Raw genomic sequence first — 24,531 nt, 5'->3', positions numbered from 1 at the left:
TTACACCTGAGCTAATTTAGGATTGCTATTACAAGGGGGGTGGACACTTATCCAACCAAGCTATTTCAGTTTTTATTTTCAATTAATCTTCTACAGATTTCTAGAATATTAGATAAATGAAAAAAAAATAGTTTAATGCATTTTAATTCCAGGCTATAAAGCAACAAAAGGTGAACATTTTGAAAGGCGGTATAGACTTTCTATAGGCACTGTACATTCATTTAAAATGTTAAATGCCCACTTTATGAAAAGGAAATAAATAAAATGGAAGTTCCAAAAGGATATTTTATCTGCATTTTACCAGCCACAGAGCATTACGCTTAATACAGGCTCAGGAAAGCGATAACTGCCAATTCAAACAATTAAAAAAAAAAACAAAAAAAAAAAAAACAAACTACATTTTAAATAAAACTCTTCATTAATCCACAGGACCCAAGGGAGGCATCTGCATGTTGCTGGATATCAAATTATAATGTTCTAGAATTGTGCCTGAGGGAGTTTGAAGAAAAGACAATTCAGCTGAACCTTTTGCTTAGCTTTACTTCTTCATGTATGAGGCCAAAAAAAAAAAAAAAAAATCCCATGTGAAAATGAACATTTGTATGAAGAAAAAGGGGTAAATAAATAACAATAAGATCAGCAATATGGCAACTTACAAAGAGGACTACACACTAAAATTAGGCTCACCATAACTTGGAGTAAGATGTTATTTGGAAAACTGGACTAGCTGTTATTAGTTTTTATACTGTATACAAAATAAGTACAGAAATATTGTATTTTTTAGAGATACAACCATTTTTTAAAAATTGATCATTTATTGATTGCCATGGCTTTTATGTTGCAAAGTAGTGTCATACACTGGACATGTTTACACACACAAAAAAGGACAGGTATGCTGTTCTTGCACCTTTGTTATACACTATGATACAATTTACGATGCATCCTGCTTTAGGGGGGTTTACAACCATCTTGTCTGTATCGTGCAAGTGGGCGTCATTGTATTTTAATTGAGGCATGGTTATGCAAATAATGCAAATAATTTAATTTTAATATCAATGCTTTCATGGTAAATTGAGCTTGTAGAAAGCGTGTTCTATAGTCCATTGTTCTAGAGCCATATGATTGTCATTTGAAGACTTAGCAACAAAGTTGCATGTCTTTCTTATTAGTCTAACTTGCACATTTGTATCCCTTTTTCCCCCATTACAACATCCCGAGCATGTATTGCTTAACACACAGGTTTTAATGAAAGACGTAAACAGTCAACCTTAAAAAGATGTAGGAATGTAGGATTAATCCAACAGAGTTTGTAAAATAACATTTCAGCAGGAATCATGAACTTTAATATCCAAAGTGTATCTAAATAAAATAATCAAGCAGCAGAGTAACCATTTAAAAATGGTGGTATGACAGCTGTACTCTCCTCTTCAGATCCCCTCAGTATATAAACAGTACAAAATGCATTCTATAGGCTTGTGGCAGACAAATGATTTCTCCTTCCTTATATACATGTGGCCACTCCCAACCTTACATTCCCACACACACACTATTTACAGCAGCAGGGCTTCGTCCCTGCCACAAGGATATTATTGCTATAAAATAAAAATAAAATGTTTTGTGATCCTTTTTAGGTTAGTCATTTCAGACATTTCAAATACAAAATATGAAATAAATACATCCATTCAATAGTTACACTATCTCACAGCTGGAAGAAGGCTGCAGTTAAAATGGCCACCATGTCCAAAGAAGCCTTATTAATGTTTGACTGATGAAGGAATTCATTTAAAAATCTGGTATACCTGACCTACTTTCTTAGACCAGTAGGTCTGAGTTTACAATGTCTAAACATTTTATAAGGTCTGGGTCCACCTTTTGCCTAGTTCTAATATATTTAGCCAATATTTATTCGTCAACCTCCAGGGTTACTGCAGTTGGTGTGAGGTTACTATTGAGCTTTGACACTGTAGACATTTTTTTCTCCCCCAAGACATCTGGCTGTCTGTTACCAGCAGTTTAATTTTCAGTACTCCTGTATACTTGAGTGAAGCTTCCATCTGTAATGTAATTACCATTTGATACACACATACACACACACAGTTGAATGTTACTTGGTTGTGTCTCTGAAAATGATATGAATAATTGTTATAGTCCTGCATTTTAACTTCGGTTGCTGTAAATTTTTTTCAGTGAGGATAAAAGCTATGCACTTAAATGCATGAATAAATTATATATTACAAAGGTTTATTTAAAGTTGAGAACTGTAAAGATAGTCCTTTGCGTGACTGAGTCTCAGAGTCTCAGTTGTTTCAGGTTAACAAAAATAGTGGTCTTGCTCCCAAACGTGTGTTAAGCTCCTCGGCGTGGTTACAAACTGCCTGGTACATGTATTTTGCAGATAAAGATGGCTAGAATATGACTGCCTCTGACTGGGGAGTTCTGCAAACCTGAAGAGAAAATGTTTTCTAAAACTCTGTAAATGATAGCCAAAGCTATGTTAGATTGTATGTAATAAATAAATGGCAGGAAGTGTGAGAACATGCTACAGAATCATAGGCTATGTTTACAACACAAATACAGGCAGCACTCTATGATTGCAGCACTACTGTTCCTGAAATAATTTTACTTGACGCTGTACTTTTTTTTTTATTATGACAGACGAATTTAAAACAAACTTCGGAATGCTGCCCCAGTGGGTGTTATTTATGGTAATTAAGGACGGACTATGCTAGCATTTTGGGTGTCAATCATCAAAAGAAGCACGGCATGAATTAAACAAGCATTATATTCAAAAGGGTGTTTACAACAACTGTTACAATGTTAATACAGAAATGCTCTAATTTTACTTACCTAATTTGATGCATTTTGACCCATGGACCGATGTTAATTGTACCAAACTGGCACTGTGTGCATTTCCAAAATAGCACGATGATGGTATGAGGACATCAAAATGTTCCATTCTTGGGTGCTAAAAGTCATCATAAACACAGCCATTGAATGATTAAAGACATGGCTCCAGAATGTAGTACTTTACCCTGTTAAACTTTTTAAAGTTGGATTTGATTAATTAAATAATGCAAGAGAAATGGCATCTCTGATGAAGTGGTATGTATATAGGAAGTACTTTTTTTAAGTGTACAGACTGTATAAAGATAAAAAGTTAAATAACCTCAACACAGCAGCTATAAGGTCAATAAATTAGTAAATTTAGTATCTCTTATGGTTATTAGAAGCCGATTTACAGAATTCATTAAAAAAAATCCTCTAATGGGGATACTTAATGCTGTAACTCATGAGTTAAAGATGTATTGAACTTATTACTTCACTAAACACAATAACCAAAACAATATTAACACCGTTATTAAAGATCCAGTATCTTACACCTCTTTCACACAGACGAGGTATGACGGCTCAGAACCGAAAAGCTTTGTGATCATTGCCTATATCATTGAAAAGCATTGCCTATATCATCACAGAGCCGTCATATTTTATGCCGTCTCTGAACCACCTCGCGAGGAGGTTCAGAGACGGCACTGAACCACCTTAACTTCTGTGTGAAATGCTATGCTGGCACTGAAGCGCTATAGTGGGCGTGGATTGAAAGTCAACATCCCACGTGACTGCATGTATACCGGACGTGTTGGCTATTTTTGTCATTGGTGTCACACGCTTTCATTTTTTTCAAATAGAATGGCTGATCAAGAACGAGGTAGCAATTGGAGTCTGGAATAAGTTAAGGAATTGTTAACTTTACGGGTGAATTTACAGGTGAATTAACAAATAGAAGGTATGGTGTATGATGCTGTAATTTATGGTCAAATTGCCGTTGCCATGAAAACAATCTGTTGACTGACAGGTTTTAAAGTTGTACTCACATGATCCCTTTAGCTGTTTGAAAGGGTTATGATGGTATTATACTGGCATTGATTGCACAATTTCGTGCTATGTGAATGGTTATTTTAAAGATTTTTTAAAAATCTCTGAGATGGCTCAGTAGCAGCGTTCGTGTGTGAAAGGGGCTAGCTTTTTCCCTAAAGTGACCAATAATGACATGTTCTTAATCCTTTGAGACTCAGTAACCTACATTGAGATACTGCAATTCTAATGAAAAATAAAATAACATTCCAACCTAGTATGGTACAAAAGTCTTTATAAAGAAAAAGAAAGGTGGTCACTTATTGAAACCACTGTGACATTAGAGACCCTCATATTCACTAATAAACACTGAATCTTCTATTTCTGGTGGAATACAGCAAAACAATTTTTCTCAGAGCTCAAACACAAGCCCACTTTGCATTCTGAGCACATCCACTGGGGTCTTTAGGGGTTTTTCCTTGTACTGTATGTAGTGCAACACCTCGAGGTTTCCTGTGAACAGGCATGTGTCGTGTCTGGCTTGTACATTGCTCAACTGGAATGTAGGGTTTGTAGCGTAGACTTTTCTCTTGACTTCTCCTTTTCGAAGAACCATCCTTAGAGCTACCTTTCACCTAAGTGAAACATGTTTTCAAACAGCCATCAAAGTACATAAAAATGCATTGCATTACGGTGTTATGTATATAAAACCAAGTAATATAAAATGTCTTTGAATTATCAAAACATAAAAATGTCACAAATCTTACATCGGGTGGCTCCGGTCTCTGGAGCGAAGCACGGCTGAGGATAGCCGAAGAGTGACCGGGGATGCACGAGGTCAATCCAGAGTCGTGCCGAAGACTGAGCTGGGAGCCAAAATGGAGGACGAGACCCGCTGTGGAGCCAGCAGCGCAGAGGAAGCCCTAGACAGCCACAGTGTGTACAGCGCAGGGAGCCAGAGGAGCACGCACAGCAAAAAGAGAGAACTGGGTGAGCTATAGTAGCCCAGAAATGCATTGAGGGACTACTGCAGGAGCTGGCGGTAAGAGAAGTCAGCTTGAGGGTTACTGATTCGGGCGAAAATACCAGTGCGAGGTCGGGGATTTGGGACGCACATGGGGAAAACACACCCACCGTCCCCATGAAGCCTGACAACGAAGCGAGTGAACAACTGGTCAGAGCTGGAGAAAGTGGAGCAGCTGCCATGGACCGATCACAGGGCACTTGCGGCCACGATGGAGTGACAGTATGGACAGGCTGCATCAGAGTTTGTTTACGCGACGCAGCTGAAGTAATGGAAGAGGCGGGTTGGGGAGTTGCTGGGAGACATTGGGGATTGACATCACGGCCCTGATTGTCAAAGCGTACCCAGAGGTGCCAGAAGAAGCGCGTGACCGGATGGGGCTGGACGCGTTCCTGGGGGCTATTACACCCATTGAACTCCAGCGCCACCTACTGCTTGTGGGTTCTGCTACCCTGTAGCAGGCCATAAATGAACCACGGCGACTTGAACCCATTCTGCTGCCGGCCCCTGCCCTCCCCAGTACACAAGCTGCCCCAGTTAACACCGCGGCCCCCAGACCCGCACCAGCATGCGCTTACCGATCCTGGCCCGAAGACCACCGCCTGTGCTGGAGCTGCGGACAACAGGCCATCTGCAAAGCCAAACCCTCCACCACACAGCGTATCGTGACAGTGGGGTGGATCGGCCAGGGTAGCAACATGCACGTGCCTTGCACCATCAGCGGGGCACAGTGCAGAGCCCTGGTCGACACCAGTGCCACCATCACCTTACTAAGACTGTGCATGCTACCGCCGTGGGGCGAGAGCAGCGAAGCAACCTGTGCCCCGACCAGTGTCTGTTTGAAAACCATATCTGGCCAGGCCACCCCAATGCAGGGCCAACAGACGCTTGTGGTGGAGCTTGGGGGTTCCCAGCTGCCGCACGCAGTGTGGCTCACGAAGACTGACAAGGAGTGCATACTCGGAGCGATCCCGCTCGCAGCGATGGGAGCCACCCTGGACTTGGACCGGGGACAGCTGAGTGTACGGGAGGGAATCGCCATGGTACAACTGTAGTCCATGGAGTCAGGGGACTGGACCCCCAACCTCTCAATGCCGTCCCCTGCCTATCAAACTTTAGTTTGCTAATAATGGCGTTCTTTTGAAATGATTACGCATAACATCAAAGTTATGCTGTGTTCTTGTCAGTTATTAGTTCAAAAAATGCATCGACTCACCAGTGAAGCAACTCAACTAATTTTACACGGGGTATCTCCAACACAAGAAGGACACGTTCCATTACTTCAGGTCACTGCGTATCCATTTATGTTATGTGCATATTCTTATTAAAACATATCTAGCCTTTCCCGGGACCGTTTTGCTGTTATTATATTACCAGCAGCAAAAAAAGACCCTATCGGTAGGCACACTTGATGCTGGGACAGAGGTAGCGCCAAATTTTTAAATCAAGAAAACGTGAATACACAAAAGGCCTACTTCTGACTTTGCTTGTCCAACGCGACTGTAGAGGCCTAAAGTGTGTATCCTAGCAACGCGCTGACTTTGTTTATCTAGCGTACTAGCACTAAAAGAAGCGCACAAAAGGTTTTAATGCAAACCGGCAACAGGAGACGTAAAACTGGGTTCTAATTTGATGCATCGATTCAGCAATATGTAATCGAAGCTCGGGAAATTTAAGGACAGATGATCAATCGGTGGTCAATTAAGGAGAAATAAGACGCCACCCTGGGGAAATGGTGAACTGAAAGGGATAATTCTCTGTGGACAAATGCCCAACGTTTTGTTCCTGTGACAGCTGGTTATCCCTGCTATCCTACTGTTCCGGGGCCCAAGCGCCCTCCGTTACAAATGTAACCGTGAATCAATTTACCAGCATGTTGCATAAATCCATATGGAACAGGCATGTGTGTATGACACAACCTTTTTACCTCATGCGTGCTTACATGCTTTTTTCTATACCACTTCAGATACAGTGGATGTCCATGCTGTCCTACTAACACATAAGCAATTAAGTGAAATATGTGTGTGTGTTTGTAGGATGAGCAGCTACTGTTCTGCAATATTATTTGTTATTTACAAAGAGTTGTGTTTTTTTGCACCGGCTCAATAGTTACTTGTTTTTAGAAGAAAAAAAAATACCGTATGTATTTGTCTTAAAACCCTAACACCAAATTGTATCCTGTGACCATTCTAAAGTTTAGAACGGAAAATCTTCACGGTAATTGTGCATATTGTTAACTATATTGTTGTTTATGCTTATGCTTTTACCATTGTTTAGTTTTGTCACATTTAAAAATACGACATAAAACCACATCCAGCAATACTAGTTGTATGCATTGTATTTATTATTATTATTATTTACATGTTTATGTTTTTAAAAGTTACTACAGTGTTGTCTGGATGCAAACCTTCCAAAGTTGATGCCAGCCGTATCTGTGCAATTCTTTTTTCAAACAGTTGCTTCAGTCGCCCTCACAGGAAGTGTCTGTTGCTATGGCACTGCAGACCTTAGTGCTTGTAAACAACCAAGATGGAGGATGAAAACGCTGCTGGTGCTCTCGACAATATCGTCACTGAATTTAACACTTACGAGGATTTCTTGGACTCGCAAATCACTTCGTTGGATTTATATTACTTAGAGGTAACACTTTTTGCACTTAGTTTTAAGAAAATGGTTTAAATGAATGTGTACACATAATGCATAGTTCCCGTGCCACTAAGTTACCGGTAAAAACAAAACAAAACAAAACAGAACAAAAAAAAAGAATCTCAATTGATGTGGTTGAGAAGCTTTTTTTCCATTAACGATGCTAAGTATGCCTACGCAGTACGTCTATCAATATGTAACTGTAATTTATGTGCTGTTTGTAGGCTATCCTTTAGTTTAGTCAGAAACACCTGCTTCACCTTAATCTGCTGACGTCACCTCATGCAGTTGGAATCCATTCTTTTAATTTCCCAGAGTAACATGAGCATACACAGCAGTAAAGACCAACTCCCCTTATTCATTGGTAGTTACATTTCTTAACCAGTAAACACAGTAAGCTGCACAATTATATGTCGCCTTGGATAAAGGTACCTGCCAAATAAATAAATAAATAAATAAATAACCATATTGTAAAGCTGTAAAACAATTTTATATTTAAAAATTCTCAAAATATACTCAGATTTATAAAGGAAAAGCTAACATGTGACATATGACAGGATATTGTGCTACAGTGGGCTAATTACAGACTGAGAAGCAGTTTGTCAAGGTGTGCATTACTTCTAGACAAACAAACAACCCTTAAGTGGACAGAAACTCCTGTACCTTTTGGGTGTTTTTTAAAGGACCCATAGAATAGGCCTAAGACTGAGGGTAACTTGAAAAAAATCTATAGAAATCAATGTATTTTTATTCTTCCTGAATTAAGTAAAAGACTAAGGGGTTATGTAATGTGTTGATTTGTGTTGTGCCTTTAGGGTGTTATATTTGAGCCCACTCCCCTCTGCGAGTTTATCTTCCCCACCATGCTGCACGCAGAGAGCAGAGTAAGTTGAGTTGGAGCAGTAGATGGAGCGGGACAGAGCTAGAGAGGGAGTATAGGCAGGGTATTTGGAAACCAGTAAAGGAAACAGGAAAGGGATATGTGTAAATGGTGTGTGTGCCTGAAACTAACCTGCCTAAAGTTGTGTGTGACCAAATGATCCTGGAGATTTCACAATAAATCTGAGACTTGCAGCAAATTCTGAGGGTCTGCTTTCATGGGCCTTCACACAAACCTTACCACTGATTTGGTTAACCTATAGTATACCCTGCAGGATAAACCACAGCTGGATATTATTGGTAAATCCTCTTGGAATGTATCAACCACCTGTTTTTGAGGTAATTGGTTGTTGATACAATCCAGGGGAATTCCCCAGCCTTGTAATATCCTCAATTACAATATCAGGGTGGCTTATTCTAGTTAGGGACAGTAAGCTATAGTTTGATCAAATCGACCTCAAACATAGCAGCCATACTGTACCGTGTCACTTATGGTTCAAACAATATGAAAAGGAGGTTTAATGTTATAAATGGCATGAATAGAGGGAGCAGTTTCATTGACAAGTGTTTCAGCCTGTGCAGATATGTCACCACACCAGCACATCTTGTAACTTTTAGAACCATTCTGCCTGGTTCACTTGACAACCAGTGCACTTTGTGAAGGGAGGGGTAGGGTAGGTTAGGGTCGGGCAAAGTGGAGTAGGGTGGGGGTGCCATTTTACTGTATAAGCACAATAACACACAACAGGGTATATGGTCCAAAATCTGCAGGCCTAGGCTGTCATATGGACACTATCATATCTGAAAAAGCCATTGTACATCAAGTATAGTTTTCTACGGCAGGAATAATGTGTCATCACTGTACAATATTGACCACTTGATTTCATTTCAGACACAAAACATGTAACTTGCTTAAACACCATTTGATTTGTCATACTACTGTAACCACCATAACATATGGAAATCACGATGGTGTATCTACCATTGACAGTTCCTTTTTTTTGTATCAGGGGTGTTTTATTGGGTTTTATCGATTAAAACAGAAAATCAGAAGCCCTAAATATACTGTAACAATAGGCATAGAAAACTTAATATGATGTGTAATATACTATTTTGCCACATGATGGAGGTATTGGTCTATACAAATGCCACCCATATCTTACAGCTGGAAAGATGGTGGTCTGACAGTCTGACATGTGTTTTGAAGAACTCTTAGTTTTTTAATGTGAACACACATCGTATCTCACTGTCACTTGGACATGGATTGTCTACAAAAATACCCTTTTGCATTTTTGATGATTATCAGTGATCTTTCTCTAGCACTGGAATGATCTGCACAAAGTTAGTAAATTTGATTTTACATTTTGAAACAACATTGTTGATCCAATGTAGTTTTTAAAATAAGGGGATCTATTCATTTTAAGTAAAAAGTGGAAGCATCTTTATAAAAACATAATTAAAACATGTCCAGTTCCACTGCCCAAACTACTGAAGATCCAGGATTGGCTCAAGCAGGCTGCATCATTCAGGAGCAATGCCATGTGAGTCTTGTGATATATTTAGATATTACTTTTTGCATCCATTTAATTAATCCCCGGGCAGTAAGTTTACTGTTTTTTCAAGCAATTGTAATGCGAGTGTGGATTAACAAATGTTAAACAATAACGATATACAAAATCTAAAAACAATATACTGTATGTGAATTAAGCTATGGAGCAAATACTACAATATTTTCTGTCAAGACTTGCATTTTGTTGCAAATTCCATTTGAAGAATGTGCAAATGCATACATATTTCTGGGATTGGAAGGGGAGGGGAGGGGGGGGGGATCCCAATTAGGGAGAGCAGTCAAATGATCCAATTCTGAAAGAAGTGATGCCATGGAGAAAGCAGCACACTTTCATTTTTCTTTTCATTTCACAGCTTTATTAGGATGCCATAGGGGAACAGAATGTTAACTTTGTTCAATAGAAAGGTCGTGCCCACAATCTATTTATACCACACATCGAGTCGCACCATATTATTCCAGTAACACAATACTTATACGTCAAGGGGAAAAAACAAACACAAGAAAGAAAAAACCTTGAACATTTTATCATCGGGTTGAAAAGTTTGTTAAAACCAGGATCCTTCGTTCCTGATTCAAATAATTCATATGACATTCTAGCTTTGACATCAATGGTTGTCTTAACTGCTTTGAAGTGTGTGTGGGAGAGTTATTTTCAGTTTATGCTTAATCAGCCTTCAATTCTGGCAACTGAAATGCAATTACAGTCAGGCTAGTTGTGCAGTATAACTGAAATGTTTATGGGATATGCATTTTATTGCATATGTCAGCAATGGTTCATGATACACTGAACCAAAATAACTTCTTAAATCTACTCCAAGATTGAGTTAGATGTAGACGTGGTATAGTGCTTTTTTCTGTTGTCATTGCTGTAGACCAGTGGTTTTCAACCCTGGTCCTCGGGGACCCCTGTATCTTCTGGTTTTCATTCCAACGGAGCTCTCAATTACTTAACTGAGCCCTTAATTGAACTAATAATTAGCTTAATTAGACCTTTTTATTCTCAGCTCCTAAAAAGTTGCAGATTTCAAGCTATTTATAATATTTTATAGTTCAGTTAAAATCTCCAATTGTTTAAGGAACTGAAACAGTTAAAAAGGCCTAATTAAGCTAATTATTAGTTCAATTAAGGGATTAAACCACTGCTGTATCTCATATCCAGTGCATATTGTGACCAATTAGGTAACCACAGCTATTCTGTGTACTTTAAACCAGATTGAATTTGCAATGTAAAAATGTGTAGTAAATAAATCACCTGTAATCAGATACAAATGGAGTCTTAAGGTTAAATGGCACTGACCTTGCAAATAAATATTTCAGAAAGTTTTAATGAAACACACCTGGTGCTTTATTTATCTTGCTTTTTTAAAGAGATGTGTTTGTCTTTATTGATCGGTTAGGAGACAAAAGTTATTCCAGAATAAAAATGTGACTCTTCTGGGACATGTGGCAGAGCCTTGACCCACCAAGACTTTGGGCTCCCACACAAGTTATGAAGTCATGCTTGTGGTTCAGCAACTGGAATATACCGATGTTTTACTATTTGAAAACGTTTATTCCCTCATATGTATCTCATGCACAATGCCTCCTTTGTAGAAAACTGTATTTTGACCCCCATTTAATTATCTAGAAGCATTACCTTTGTTTTACACTATTTTGTGCCAAGTGTTATAAAAAAGGTTTCTACTGAGTATTACACCTTCAAGCCTACTTTTAATTCTCTTAGCTCACCAGATTGTTTTCATTGCTCCTTTAGGATGAGGAGTTGGCCCGCCAGCTGGTGGAGCTGGGGTACAGGGGAAGCGGAGAGGTACTCAAAAGGGAAGAGTTTGAATCAAGGAAAGCAGCTGCAGAGGCCTCCAGGCTCTCTAAAAGAAGCCAGCAAAAGTAAGTTAACTTTAAGTGACTGGCCGAATCAAAGTGTCTCTTTTATTGTGTTACACTTTGTCTTTGTCGTGGTTGAAAAAAGAGACCACATACGCTTGCTTTGAAATCTGGGTTTGGGTGGGGTGAGGGGTGGATTCCATAAAAAAATCAAACTTGGAGTTATTTTATCAGTTTTATCTCAAGGTTATGCCAGTTTTAACTTAATGGAACAAAAACAAAAACAAATAGATTTCTCACAAGTCCCTAAGTTTCTCTATGATAATGTTAGGGCTTTATTAATAGTTCTGATGGCACAGTCATAATTCAGCATTAATTGTGTGTCCACATTCCTCACACCAAACTAAGAGTGTGCTGGATTGCGTGATGGTTTTGTGAATGGACTTATGTCCGCTGTGGGTCAAATTGAGAACCTCAAACCTTTTTCACTTGTGAAGGGTAAGTGAAAGGCTACTAGACTGCTGTGTTTTAAGTATCAGTATATTATTTAAGGTGAGCCAGAAAAGAATGAAGAAAGTTTTGTTCTAGATCCTGTCCTCCCAGGGTTATTAATGGCTAAAATATTCATTAATCATGCACACGTGTGTACAATTTTGAACTTGAACATTACCCCTAAATATCAACACAGTCAGGGGTTTGACTAACCAGGGCCTCATGTGCTCACAAGTCCCAGACAGTTAAAGTAAGTACCACTTAAAGAATAGCCGGACCTCTACTTAGGACCATGTTAAGTGCAATGCCCATTGTTTCATGTTGTTCGGAAAGCTGATTTATTTTTTGAGACTGTTCTTGGTACCACAAGACCAAATTAAACTGAAAGACCGTCTCTGGTGCAGTTGTAATATTTATTTGAAACTGAAGCTGGATACTTGAGTTTTCTAAAATATGTCAGGATTTTCTCCCCTATGCCGCAAAGCTGTTAAACCTCACACCTTGGATGTAAGACTCAGCTGCCTAAGTACAAAATGTAGAAAGTCTGTTTTCACAGTGACATTTAGCACTTTTTTTACATGTAATGACCTTGCTACAAATGGAGAGACACCCATCTCTCACTCAGTTACACAGTACAAGTTATAACAGCATTCAAAAAACATTTACTATAGCGCCATTAATGAAAATACGTTACACAGCATTGTACAATTGTAGGTTAAAAGGGTATTGAAAAACATAGAGTACGGTCGCTTCATTATTAGAAAAAGTTAAAAACTAGAAATAGTAGTTTTTGTGAAGAAATCCAAGTCTCCCCAGAAACATAATCTAAGGGGCATGTCATATCAGATCAAATGGTTTGTAAACATGAAGTAAAAGTTAAATATTAAAAAGATTGTATCATTGATATATCCAGAGATTAAAAACAATGTGGTATTGAAACAGATAATGTTCACTGGACACCACCTGTAATGAAATTTTATTGAGAGAATCATAGAATACAACAGTGCACCAACTATAAACATTCCGTGTCACAGGAACTGAAGTAATAAAATCAAAGAACACAGCTGTTTACCAGTCTACTGTTTTTATGCAATAGTCACATGACCTCAATATGGCCGCCATATTAGGTGAGAGATCAACTTAATGGTCAGCAATACCTTTAGGGGAGTTTATATAACTGCAAATATGAAGTTACTACCTTAAATGGTTTCTAAGACACAAGGCTTTGAAACTAGCGGCGGCAGATTTGCAAAGAAAATGGTAGGAAAGAGTTTATTTTTCTTGCACAACACCCACGGAACTTGCCTAGGAAATCACAGAAATCCCTGTGTACTGAGTATGAAGCCAATACTGTATCTCAAACCGTTAAGTCTTTATCAAACCAAAAAGTCATATAACCCTGTGACAGGGAGTACCCTGTCACTGGTTCTTGAGTGCATGTGTGCCTTTATTGAAGCAGCTGGAACGCGCAACAGGAGACGTGTTGTTGGGCAACTAATTGAGCAGGTAGGCTCACCCCGGTGCTGAGTTGATCAGGAGTCCTGATTGGCTGGGGGACGTGCCCGGGGATCCTGCGTGCAGCTCAAAAAATGTCTGCGCTACAGCTCGAGGCTACTGCATGGCCATAGTCATGCAGACGGGCGCTGAGTGAAAGCTTGCTGTGTTGACATCGAGGAGGAGAGCATCCGCTCCATGGGGAGAACTAACTACGCGAAAATCTTCCACTCCAAGACAGTGTTCGTGAAGGCATTGCCCAGCCAAGGCCATTTGAAAAGACCGTTTGACACACGTAACAAATCCCCCTGTTACAGCTAATATGGAGGCCATCTTAGATCACATGTCAAAGGTAAAGGTGCCATTAGATTTTACCCACAGAGTTTCCATAACACTGAAAAGGTGCCAGCTTAAATTTATAAGATATCAGTCATAATAGGTGCAGCAAATTTCCTATACAGGGATGCTACAGTAATTCAAGTAAGCTTGAGAATTTGAAGTAGCAGGGGAGTTCCATAAACAAGGAACATTACTGTCAAATGCCCAGTCACATAAAAATGCAAACCAGGTTCCAGGCACTACCAAAAGACACCAAAACAAAACACGAAAACGGGGGATTTCCCTTAAACCTGCACTTACCTTAACTATCTGCCTAGCATAATATAGAAAATGCTATACAGCAGGTAAATTCAGATCACAGCTGAGCTCTTATCACCGGCACATAGACTATACACCAGAACTATTTTTATTATTGATACTGATTTGCATTTTTCAGCATAATAATATTAGTATGATTCGTTAAACATGCTATGTATTTTATACCCAAAATGCTGAAACAAATTTTTAAGGATCAAAAGTTTGAATTGCTTAATAATCGAGAATAATGGCTAAATTGTTACGTTTCTGAATCCTGGAGGCTATTTTTTCTCTAGCCTGTGGGTGTCATAAGGCCAGTTCAATGCTTCTTATGATTTTCAGTCAAGATTGGTAACTTGACACGATAGGGATTTGAACCAGCAAACTCTTGATCACTTGAATCACCTTGGCCTCCATACAGCAGTGCTTTTACTAGGTGAGCCACTGGGGTCCAATTCAAATGTATAATTTTAGTTCCACATCTAAAATTATATTATTCTACATTGACTTGCCAAATAAAGACCACAAGAAAGTCCCACAGTTTAATCGATTGATTGTGTACTATATAGCCTATACACGGAATGAAAATAGACATACGGCAACTTCCTTTTAACTTCTGTAAACTTTTTTTTTTAATGTAAAATATCTAGTTGTTATTATATTTAATGTATATAGTATATGTTGTATTAACGATAACCAGTAACATGCTTTTATTAAACTTGAAAAAGCTAGCTTGGTGTTTTAATGACAATAACTTGCTCAGTATACTATGTCTCTCACTCGATTTGTAGTAGCATTGTGCAGTGTCATCATTGCTTGGTTGTTCTTTATTTAAAGTTTATTTTTATGTTTTAAGTTTTAAATTAGTATTACTCTGCTCAAATCAGCCCCTTTGAGTGCAGTTTAATATTTAGAGCATTCTCTGTAGTTGCTCTAGCAATGCTGTCTTTTGTGTGCGAAAGGCTTGGTCTGCGTTCACATGTAAAACATGAATAAAATGAAATCACCATTTGTGGTTCCCAGCAAGCTATGGCTTGCAACATAAATAGAGTAAACAATTGATAATGACAATAATAACCTAACTGATAAAATATTGTAAAGAGTTAAATAAAGATATGTGAATGTGTCGATGTTGATGGCAAGCCAATAGGGCCTTTTACCCAATAATACACCCTTCCCAAAAGTAACACAAAGTGCAAAACAAGTTTTGGTGGAATCCAACTTTTATATCCTCAATCTGTTTACTTTGTTTCAACATTAGATCCATATTTAAAAGGAACAGGTGTGTGTGGAGCTATTCATGCTAAAAAGTGAAACTATTACAACAATTTAAATAAAACTGTTTTCACACCTGGCTTCCCATAAAGATAACACAAATGTTCTTAGCTAAAAATAAGATTTAAAGTAAGCCTGTTAAAGTATCAAGATTGACATTGTTTTTAATGGGATGTCAACATTGGGTACATTGGGGTCACCGTAGCTCAATGGGAGAAGGTGGTTAAGCTATATAATGGGGTTGGTCAGGTTACTGTAAATACTAGGGGTGAGTCTGAATATTCGAGTAATCGAGTATTCTAAATAAAATTACTACTTAAATACTTTGATTTCGAATATTCATTCATTTCTAAAACAAATGGAAAAATGCGCTAACTGTCTACACCCGAAAAAACTTGGCACGGTATTTTTAAGAGAGGAGGAAGTTAAAAGTGATCAGCCACTACAGTTATTTGTCTCGTACTGATATCGGCTTGATTTTGGAATCAGACTTTTTAAAAATGATTATTATATTGTGGAATCAGCAAGTACAGGTACAGTACATCTCATTTTTATGTTAGATTTTATAATAGATGTTATTGAGCAAACACATTTTGTTGTGCTTTGTTAGTAAGCAGTAGTGTTGTGTGTTTTATACGAGTCGTCAAAGGGTGTTGAAAATGCAGTTGAAAGTTTTGAAGGTCCTTTTTATAAAGTTCTGCTCCTTATAGTTAAAACTCCTCTGCTGTGTATTCTTATTTCTTACTTATAGTTTAAATATTATTTTATTTCAAATACATTAGGTGCCTTAGATGTTTCTTCGTTGTTGCTATTCATGTATTTATCTAATGCGTCCCTATGTGTAGTTGCTTCTAATATGTTCTAAGGACCTGTCACTATTATGAGTAATTAGAGGTTGAGTATTCGGGTATTCAAAACTTTTATTCTTGGTATACTCGAATATCTTAGTTTTCAAAATTCCCACCCCTAGTAAACATATTTTTTTTTGTTTGGCCTAAAGATGTGAGTGCATTGCTTATCATGGGTTCATTTGTGAAATTATGGGACCACAACAAGTCTGATGTTGCAAATTAAAGTAAACTATTTCCAGAATCAACACATAGTGATTTAGAGTGCTACTATATATTTTAACAGCAACTACAGTAGGTCTATACTGTCTGTTTTTAATGGAATCTGACTTTAAATGCCTGTATCTCGTGTTTGAACATTCCTGTACCAAACTGCAGAAAACAGGCCTAGTCTTTCATAAAAATGTGTCTTTTTATTTAGGATTTTTCATATTTGGGCTTAGAAAACCACTGTACCAGCTACTGGTGACTTTGAGTTATGATTTCTCTTTTTTACAGTTTTTAAAGTGTTTTGGTGTTTATTGCTGTAGCAAATAATGTATTGAGGAAACCATAGGAAGGCTCAGAGTTGGGCTCCCTTACCTGTCAAATCAGCAAAGGAGAACTTTTGTGGTAAGTATTTAATTTGAGAATGGCTTAACAATTGTGATGTATGCAATTGCTGATCATTGAAAGTATAACATGATAATAAGACAAATACCTATAAAATACCTATTGCATAGTACACATTAAAAGTTAAGGTTTTATAAATTACCACAGTAGCTGTCACCACAGGAAGGATTTATTTATAGACTGGAAGTGTACTGCAGGTGTGAGAACTTTACTAGGGGTGGCATGTTAGCATCCACAAAAGCCTGATTCTGGACTCCTTTCTCTATAGCTTTCTCACATTTCTTTAGTTTCACATCAAGGACAGCTTTGTATAAAATTGCAATTTGTATTTTCCATTGCTGTGTAAAACATGCAAACACCTGCAGCTTTCGGAAGGCAAACATTTATTGACACTCCTTAAATAACTCAGCCATTCATTTTAAATGCCACCTGCTGTCTCATAATGACACTAGTAATCAAGAATAACAGTGTGTTAAATTAGAAAATGTGTACTGAATAAAAGTTCTACATTTACAGTTCAGGATGTATTCAATAGATTACATTGAAAACTTGATGACTATTTTATCCCCATCAAATAAATCACAAAACTCTCTATTGTGCAGTTGTAGTATAAAAACATAAGCATTGCTAGTGTATTCCATTACAAAGGAAACCGATATATTGCCTCACAATATGTACCTACATAATGCTTCTTTAACTGCATTCCATATTAAAATGCCCTTGCCCATACATTTAAATACACTCACATGAGACTGCACAGTGTGTTACTCTCACATAGAATGGTTGTACATGCTGTAGGTCAGAGGCCACATAGATTGAGTATACACAATAAAGAAACAAGGTCATTTTTCTTAGCCTATAGCCGTGTGACTGAACAATTAAAACCATATGGAGTTGATGTGGTACAGTACTATATGTGGAATCAAACCTATTTTATTAACTATTTTTATCTTCTGATGACTTTATAAAGTATGCCTTGCTACAATGCATGCCCTAATGATTTTCTTTTTGGAAATACTACATTACTAAAGCATATTCAGAAACGGCTGGCAAATGCATTATACAGTACCCCTCAGTGATTTTGGGTGTTTTTATTTGACCTCAAGTATTGTATTTCTTTCATGGTAATGGATATGGACATCTGCTAATGAGTTAATTCAAAAAGGCTAAACACACTGCAGATGTTAAGTGCTGCTATTTTGATATACAGTAATAGTATTGTTTATGTCAGTATCCTAACCTTCTGGGTGTACAATATAAATGAACAACCACGTGCACGGCATCTTACTGAAAAGATGAAAGGGTGCTGCCTTCTGTTTGCTAAAATTGCACTGCTCCCTTAATCCAGATTACACCCTGCGGAATTGTGGTTATGCATACGCATATTTTTCTACATAATTTAACAAAGCATGTATAATTCCACATTTCCTGACCATCCCTTCCACGTACAGTACATTTTAAAATAGATCACTACAGGTTCAAACACTTACTTAAAGAATTTCTTGTCCTATGTCTCGTTGAGATTCGGAAGCTTGAATTTGTTCATTGCTTGGGAGAGAAATCTACAGTGGTTATGCTACTGTACATGTTATGTGGCTACATGCTTTCTATGCAGCCTACCATTTTACATTTTGGAACTGTTTTAGCAGGGATAAATACACGTCGTCATGAATGAATGTTCTAATAACTTGATGATGCTACAGTTCTGCTAGAAACACTAAAATAGTTTGTGCATCCTGTGAATTTGCAATAACAGATGATATTATTGATAATGATATAACATACTTTTTAGTTGAAATTCACACAATTGTGTGTTACTCATGAAAAATATTAACAAAGTGTTACAAAATATTATCCTATGCAGGATTATTTTACAGAATATACAAACCCTTACAGTCACCAAATAATAAGTAAAATCTGATAGCACTGGGATTATCATTTACAAACAGCACTATAGCATTGATAAATAAAACATTAAATAGGGGTCAATAATGTCATTTGAATATATATCTAACCGTTGCACCCCTTATGTACACAGTTGTGTTTTTTCTGGCTGTGGGAAACTAGTGAAAGTTCACTGTGTGACTTCTGTGGAGGTCTAGCTATAAATGACTTTGAACACCTGCAGTTGTGGAAGCGGTTCTAAGGCTAGCTGTGCTGTGCTAAGACATTGTGTGACCTTTTATTTTTCCCCTTAGGTCAGCCTTGTCCAATGGACTGTCACTGTGCAGTGTGCTTGGGCTCTTTTAGCTTTCTACATTCTGAAACCTTTAATAAGTGCAGGTGTATCAACAGAGCTGTTTTCAGTTAACATTGACCTCGCCTGCAGTGTGTATCTGATCACTGAATCCCCGCACCTGTGGTAATAAAATACCAAGGGAGTAGAGATAGCGCACTGAATGCTAATCAGATGTTGCCCTGTTGTTGCATAGTTGTACAGTGCAAGAAACTTGCCCTTATTGACAACATAGTAGTGAAAGGGTTTTGCCAATTAAGCACAAATGGACAAGGGAGTGATTGTACCCTCCCACGTAAAAACACAACAGTTTCTTTGGGGTTAAAGCCTGCTTATAGTTGCTCAGAGTTTTATCAAAAGAGCACTGAGGGCTCCTTCGGAAGCTTTCGTAGGTAGTAACAAAAATTTAGCTTTAATTTTAATACTGAAATGCTCAAAAGAGCAATAAAGATTAAATTACGTATACATACATATACAAAGATAAAACTAAGTTTCATAAACCCTGCAATTAGACTTCAGTTAGCTAGTATTGTGGCTTAAAAAAAAATATATATATATCAGAAAAATCTTTTGTAGCAAAAGTTTTACTTTTGTGGATGAGGAAAAAAAGTTACAAGAAATAGATGTCTACAATTATTTATTTTAGGATTTGTTTTTGCAAAACTCAGAAAATGCTAATTCAAAAGTATTCATATCCTGTCAAGGAAAATTAAATTAATAGCTAGTTGAGGCACCTTTAGCAATAATAGTCTCTTTTAAACAATTAGGATATTTGTCAGTGAGCTTTTGGCATGATTCTTTAGTGATTTTTTTTTTTCAACGCAAAATTGTTCTAGTCAATTCAAATTCCGAGGACTTCTCTTGTGCACAGCCTTCTTCAACTCATACCAAAGATTCTCAATCGGATTTAGATCGGGACTTTGACTAGGCCATTCCAGAACCTTGATTTTATTCCTCTTTAACCATTCTGAAGTAGATTTTGATGTGTGCTTTGGTTTGTTGTTGTGTTGGAACATCCAGTTGCTGTTTAAACCAAGTTTTGTAGCGGAGGGTTTCAGATGATTGGCCAATATCTTTTGGTATGGTATTGAATCCATTTTAACATGTATTGGAACGCACTTTCCTGTGTCATTAGAGGAAAAACAGCCCCATAGAAGGATATTACCACGTCCATACTTGACAGTAGGTATGGTGTTCTTTTCTTTGTACGCCTCACCACACTTTCTCCAAACGTAACGACTATCAGTGTGACCAAAAAGCTTGACTGTTGTTTCATCACTCCACAAAACCTTTGACCAGAACTCATATCCATCATTCAAATGCCATTTTGCAAACTTTAAGCGATTGTCCTTGTGACGTTTTCCTAAGAGTGGCTTTTTCCTTGGCCTGCAACCACTGAGACCTTCACCATGCAATACTTGACCTATGGTTGAAATGGAAATCCCAGTCCCACTTGCAGTCAATCTCGGATTGTTATTAACCTTCCTCACAATTATTCTACTTGTTCTTGGTAAAAAAAACTTTCTTTCTTCCAGACTGAGGGAGTGTTGTGACAGTACCATGAGTCTTGTATTTCTTGATATTAGAAACAGTAGTTGAAATGGGGATACTCAGATGCTTGGAAATCTTGTATCGTTCTCCAGCTTTATGACAATAAATCATTTTCTGCCTAAGGTCTTCAGATAGCTCTCTACTTTTTCTCTTATTAACTTATTGGTAATGACAGCGATCATCCTATGCCTAACACTTTTATACTCTGTAAGAATGTTCACCTACAATCCAGCATTTTCTAGAATTCGGTTCTACATGATGATGATGATATAAGTATAAGACCAGCAGATAAAGGTTTGGGAATAGTGAAAATGAACACAAATGACTATATGAAATCTGTAGAATGTGAATTAAATAATACCCTATGAAAAGAAATAACCCTGTGCAAATGATAGTCAGCACGATTGATAATCCAACACACATAATAGCTAAAATAGCAGAAAAACAACTTGAGTTACACGTTGAGGAATTACCGAGCTATGTTAAGGATACAACACCATTTTTAAAAAGACTTGAATCGCTAAAGCACAACCTTCCAGAGAATACAATTTCCTTTTGCATGGATGTAAAATCCTTGTACACAAGTGTCCATCATAAAGAAACTGAGCTAATTTGAATGAACTAATTAACTCCAATAAATATATAACATTTAAATAAATAAATAAACAAAATGTATTCAGAAGTTGTGCATGCTGATGTGCTGGGGAGGCCAAATCAAGGCTAATCCTCAGAGTCAGCATTGCATGATAATATAAATATAAGTTAATATAAAATAATGTTAATTCAAATTAATACAGATTTAAAGATAGAAGTAAAAATTATGTCACAATATATAGAACACCATTACGTCATGTAAGAATAAATCATGGATTTGAATATAGATTTGGATTTGGGCAGCTGGCTCTTTGAGCTAATATATATATATATATATATATATATATATATATATATATATATATATATATATATATATATATATATGTGTGTCTTGAAAAGTCTTCACATGCTTGAACATTTTTCAAATTCTACTGCCTAAAAAATACAATTCAAAATGCATTAAAGTAGGAGTCGTTTAGGATAAGTGCTGCCACCACCATGCCTTACTGTAAGGATGGTTTTAGCAGGGTGATGTGCCGTGTTTGGTTTACGCCAAACATATCGCTTAGCATTGAGACCAAAAAGTTCCACTTTGGTCTCATCAGACCACAAAACCTTCTCCCACATGCATGCAGTGTCCCCTAAGTGTTTCTTTGCAAAAGCTATGCGGCACATCATATGGCCTTTTTTCAGCAGTGGCTTCCTTCTTGCCACCCTCCCATACAGGCCATGTTTGTGGAGTACTCTTGAAATTGTTGAACAGTCAACATTTTCCCCAATCTCAGCCAGAGACCTCTGTAGTTCTTTTAAAGTAATCTTAGACCTCACAGTGACCTCCCTTAGCAGTTTCCTTCAGCCACGGCTACTGACTTTGGAGGGACGGCGTGATCGAGGCAGTGTCTTGGTGGTGCCAAACTGTTTCCACTTTACAGTGATGGACCTGACAGTGCCCCAAGGGATATTCAAATACATTGAAAGTTTCTTATAGCCTTCCCCCAATCTGTACCTTTCAATAACTTTATCCCAGAGTTCTTTTGGAAGCTCCTTGTTCGGCATGTTTTGAAATTTGCTTCAAATTCACTTCATACAACAGAAACAGCTTGATTCTTCATCCAGGAGTGTTCGAATCAGTTGAACTACTGTGATTGGACACAGGTGGGCTCTATTTAACTTATTATTTGCCTTGTTAAGGCAATTTGTTGGACCTGAGCTAATTTGGGTTTGCTATGACAAAGGGTGTGAAGACTTATGCAATCAAGACTTTTTGTTTTTTTATTTTTAATTACTTTTTGAATATTTCTATAATTGTTCTTTCACGTTGAAAGTGTAGATGTGTGAAACAAACTCCTACTTTCATGCATTTTGAATTGTATTTTTTAGGCAGCAGAATGTGAAAAATGTTCAAGTGTGTGAAGACTTTTTCAAGGCACTGTATATAGTAAATGTGTCAAGGATGTACTGTGCATTAACAATGTGCTTATCTGTTTCTGGTATTTCCAGGGAGGTAGCCTAGAGGCCCACTGATTTACAATCATTAGACCTGGGTCCCTCCCAGCTATAGAAAATACTACTATCAGAACACTACTTCACAAAAAGCATTTTCAATGAAAGGAAATTGAACCAAGCTCATTGGGAGACCCGTTCTGGCTCAGCAGTTCGACTTTGTTGCTGGAATGTTGGGTTTTAAGAGTGGTTAGCTATTTTAAAGGCCATAGCATCTGTGGCATTGTTAAGATGAATAGTAAATATAAAGAACATTTTTTTTTTTTAATTGGTTGAATAGGGCCACATTGAAAGACCACAATACAGTTATTCTCCTCTTAAATACACACCTTTAGTTAATATATTTGCATACAACATTTTTTTTTTGTTATTTTTTTGCTGTCAGTAAAATTCATTTTTCTTTCTATTAAGGTACATATAATACCTGTAGTACTTGTAGTCATGACCTTTGAGTGACTTAAAGTTACTGTCTGTACTACATAAAATTTAGTAAGACATTCAGTATTACACATGGAAATCAACCATTACTGCTGTATATGAGTTTGATGAGTTTGAGATTTTCTTGCAAATTAAAACTGAAAAACAGTTTGGATCATATTTCATTTAGGAACATTATTCACATATGCAGTAGTTTGAAAGTGAATAAGCTGGTGAGTAGTGTTCTTCTACGAAAAAAAATGCATTCCAGCCACACACCCTCCCCCATTTTGTTCAATTCAACACCCCACTGTTTAGTAACATACAAACATGTGAGGATTTATCTATTCCATTCTCATAAATTAAGGCTACGAATCATTGTGATAGAGTTGAGGGAGTAAACCAAAAGATGGATCGACTGAGCCAAGCCAACAACACCTGCAGAAAGAAAACCTAAAGAGGGAGCACAAAAATGGGTGTGTGGATGTGTGTGCCACCAGTTGATAGATCAGTTGTAACAAATGGGATACAAGTTTCAGTTCTATATATTTTTGTGGAGGGATAGGCCTGCGTGTTATTATCCAGATCTGGGTCAAGTTTGTGCAGATGTTATGTTTGCCAATCCATGAATGCATTTTTGAACACCCTTTAAAATATCACAGAAAGTATTTATTTTGTAATGTGTTTATTATGATTTAACCTGTACTGCAGAAACATATGCCTGTTTACAGTGATGGCTTATACTGTAAATAACAAAAGTGCAAGAGTTGGTAATTCAAGTCTACTTATCTGCCAAGTTACTGAATTCAGTGGCAGTTTAAATAAAATAGTTGTAGTTCCAAAGAACCTCATGCTGGAACAAAACCAACTCTCTTTCTGAATAGAATGTCATTTTAACATTGTGCACATATCCAGAGAGCCCCTTGTTAAATTTCAGAATCTAAGAGTATTTGGAAGGACCCTGGTTTTGTCTGTCTCGCTCTGTCCGTCCGTATTTCACAAGTTCAAAGTTTTGACAAAAATTCTGTGGTTTTAGGAGCTCTAGTTTGTAAAAGAAAATTATGTTAGCATTTGAAAC

General features: G+C 37.4%; 1 protein-coding gene across 1 annotated transcript in view; it reads left to right on the top strand.

Moving 5' to 3' along the window:
* Nucleotides 1-7,338: 7,338 nt before the first annotated feature.
* Nucleotides 7,339-24,531, top strand: part of LOC117403813 (cilia- and flagella-associated protein 299) — a 156,034-nt gene continuing 138,841 nt past the window's right edge. The window contains exons 1-2 of the mRNA XM_058989722.1: nucleotides 7,339-7,516; nucleotides 11,725-11,855. Coding sequence (XP_058845705.1) covers nucleotides 7,406-7,516; nucleotides 11,725-11,855 — 242 coding nt within the window. The 5' untranslated portion in view covers nucleotides 7,339-7,405. The remainder of the gene's footprint in view (nucleotides 7,517-11,724; nucleotides 11,856-24,531) is intronic.

Source organism: Acipenser ruthenus, chromosome 2 (genome assembly GCF_902713425.1).
Source record: "Acipenser ruthenus chromosome 2, fAciRut3.2 maternal haplotype, whole genome shotgun sequence".
Classification (NCBI taxonomy): domain Eukaryota; kingdom Metazoa; phylum Chordata; class Actinopteri; order Acipenseriformes; family Acipenseridae; genus Acipenser; species Acipenser ruthenus.
This window is presented reverse-complemented; position numbering and strand designations above follow the sequence as displayed.